Here is a 1246-nt window from a genome sequence, read left to right on the forward strand (position 1 = left end):
TGTTAAAAGTTTGAAGTTTGCTGGTTTTCAAAACGATGCAATGACAAAATATGGGTTTCGCGTTTGTTTGATAGCGACAATTAATTTTGGCGTTTGATTGATGTCTTGCTCGGTCAAGAAACCACTTTGGTCGATTTACTCGACCAAGAATCTTGCTCGGTTAATCGAAAAATTTGATCGATCAATTGCACCACTACTCGTCACAGAGCGATCAGTAGTAGATCTAGGCTGGGCCAGGTCCCTTGTCAATCACCACACATCTAGTTTCAGTAGGACGGCCAGTTCACGTATTGTGTAGTAGTGCTCGGCGACGGATGATGTCACAGGATGTTTCCGTTGTATGATTATAATACGATGAACTTGTTTCCATGTTTCGGAGTTTTCTCTCAGTGCGAAATAATATCGTGCACGCTCATTCAAAGGAAAGCTGTTTCACGAATACCTCGGCTCAGTCAGAGTCAGAGTGTCGGCTAGCTTTGCCCCGGATTATAACGATGTAACGATTTTATTTCCTGCTCGGTCCTCGCGTTATCAGGGACTGGATTGACACCCGATACGTGATTCCTGTGTTTACTTTGTTCTCCAATTGCCTCCAATTTGACAGGAACGAGCGCAGTGGAAACTCCGCTATTTAAATGTCACGGAAAATCCCAGATAGGTAGGTGCGGCCAATATTCAAGTTAATTTGATTTTAATACCCTTTCATTTACGTGGAGGGAGCTGTTTTCTTGAGACTTGCAGGTTGAGTGTGTAGTCCAGTGTTTGTCAAACTTTAAAAGAATTAAAGAATATGATATTATTATATATAGATCTAGATCTAGATCTAGATCTATAGTGGCGCCTTACTTTTGCTTTTTGAGAGACTAACATTGTCGAAGTGTCCACTTACATATTGGATTTCCAAGTGGGGCTAACAATGATGCATGTCACTAATGCGGGTGTTTCCCACTCTCAGTCTCACCATAGCTAGATCTATCTCTCTCGTTGCCCCCTCTCTCTTAATACCTCTCTCTCTCTCTCTCTCTCTCTCTCTCTCTCTCTCTGTCTCTCTGAGTCGGTCTCTCTATCTATTGCTCCACATCTCAATCTCTCTCTGTCCCTCCCTCCTTCCCTCCCTCCCTGTCTGATTGTCTGTCTGTCTGTCTGTCTGTCTGTCTGTCTGTCTGTCTGTCTGTCTGTCTGTCTGTCTGTCTGTCTGTCTGTCTCTCTCTCTAACGAAGTTGAAGTATTAAGTGTTCAGTCGTTC

At 43.3% G+C, this 1246-nt stretch overlaps 1 protein-coding gene across 1 annotated transcript in view; it reads left to right on the forward strand.

Moving 5' to 3' along the window:
* Positions 1 to 202: 202 nt before the first annotated feature.
* Positions 203 to 1246, forward strand: part of LOC101847716 — a 60283-nt gene continuing 59239 nt past the window's right edge. The window contains exon 1 of the mRNA XM_005096337.3: positions 203 to 658. Coding sequence (XP_005096394.1) covers positions 636 to 658 — 23 coding nt within the window. The 5' untranslated portion in view covers positions 203 to 635. The remainder of the gene's footprint in view (positions 659 to 1246) is intronic.

The sequence above is a fragment of the Aplysia californica genome, unplaced genomic scaffold, assembly GCF_000002075.1.
Source record: "Aplysia californica isolate F4 #8 unplaced genomic scaffold, AplCal3.0 scaffold00126, whole genome shotgun sequence".
Classification (NCBI taxonomy): domain Eukaryota; kingdom Metazoa; phylum Mollusca; class Gastropoda; order Aplysiida; family Aplysiidae; genus Aplysia; species Aplysia californica.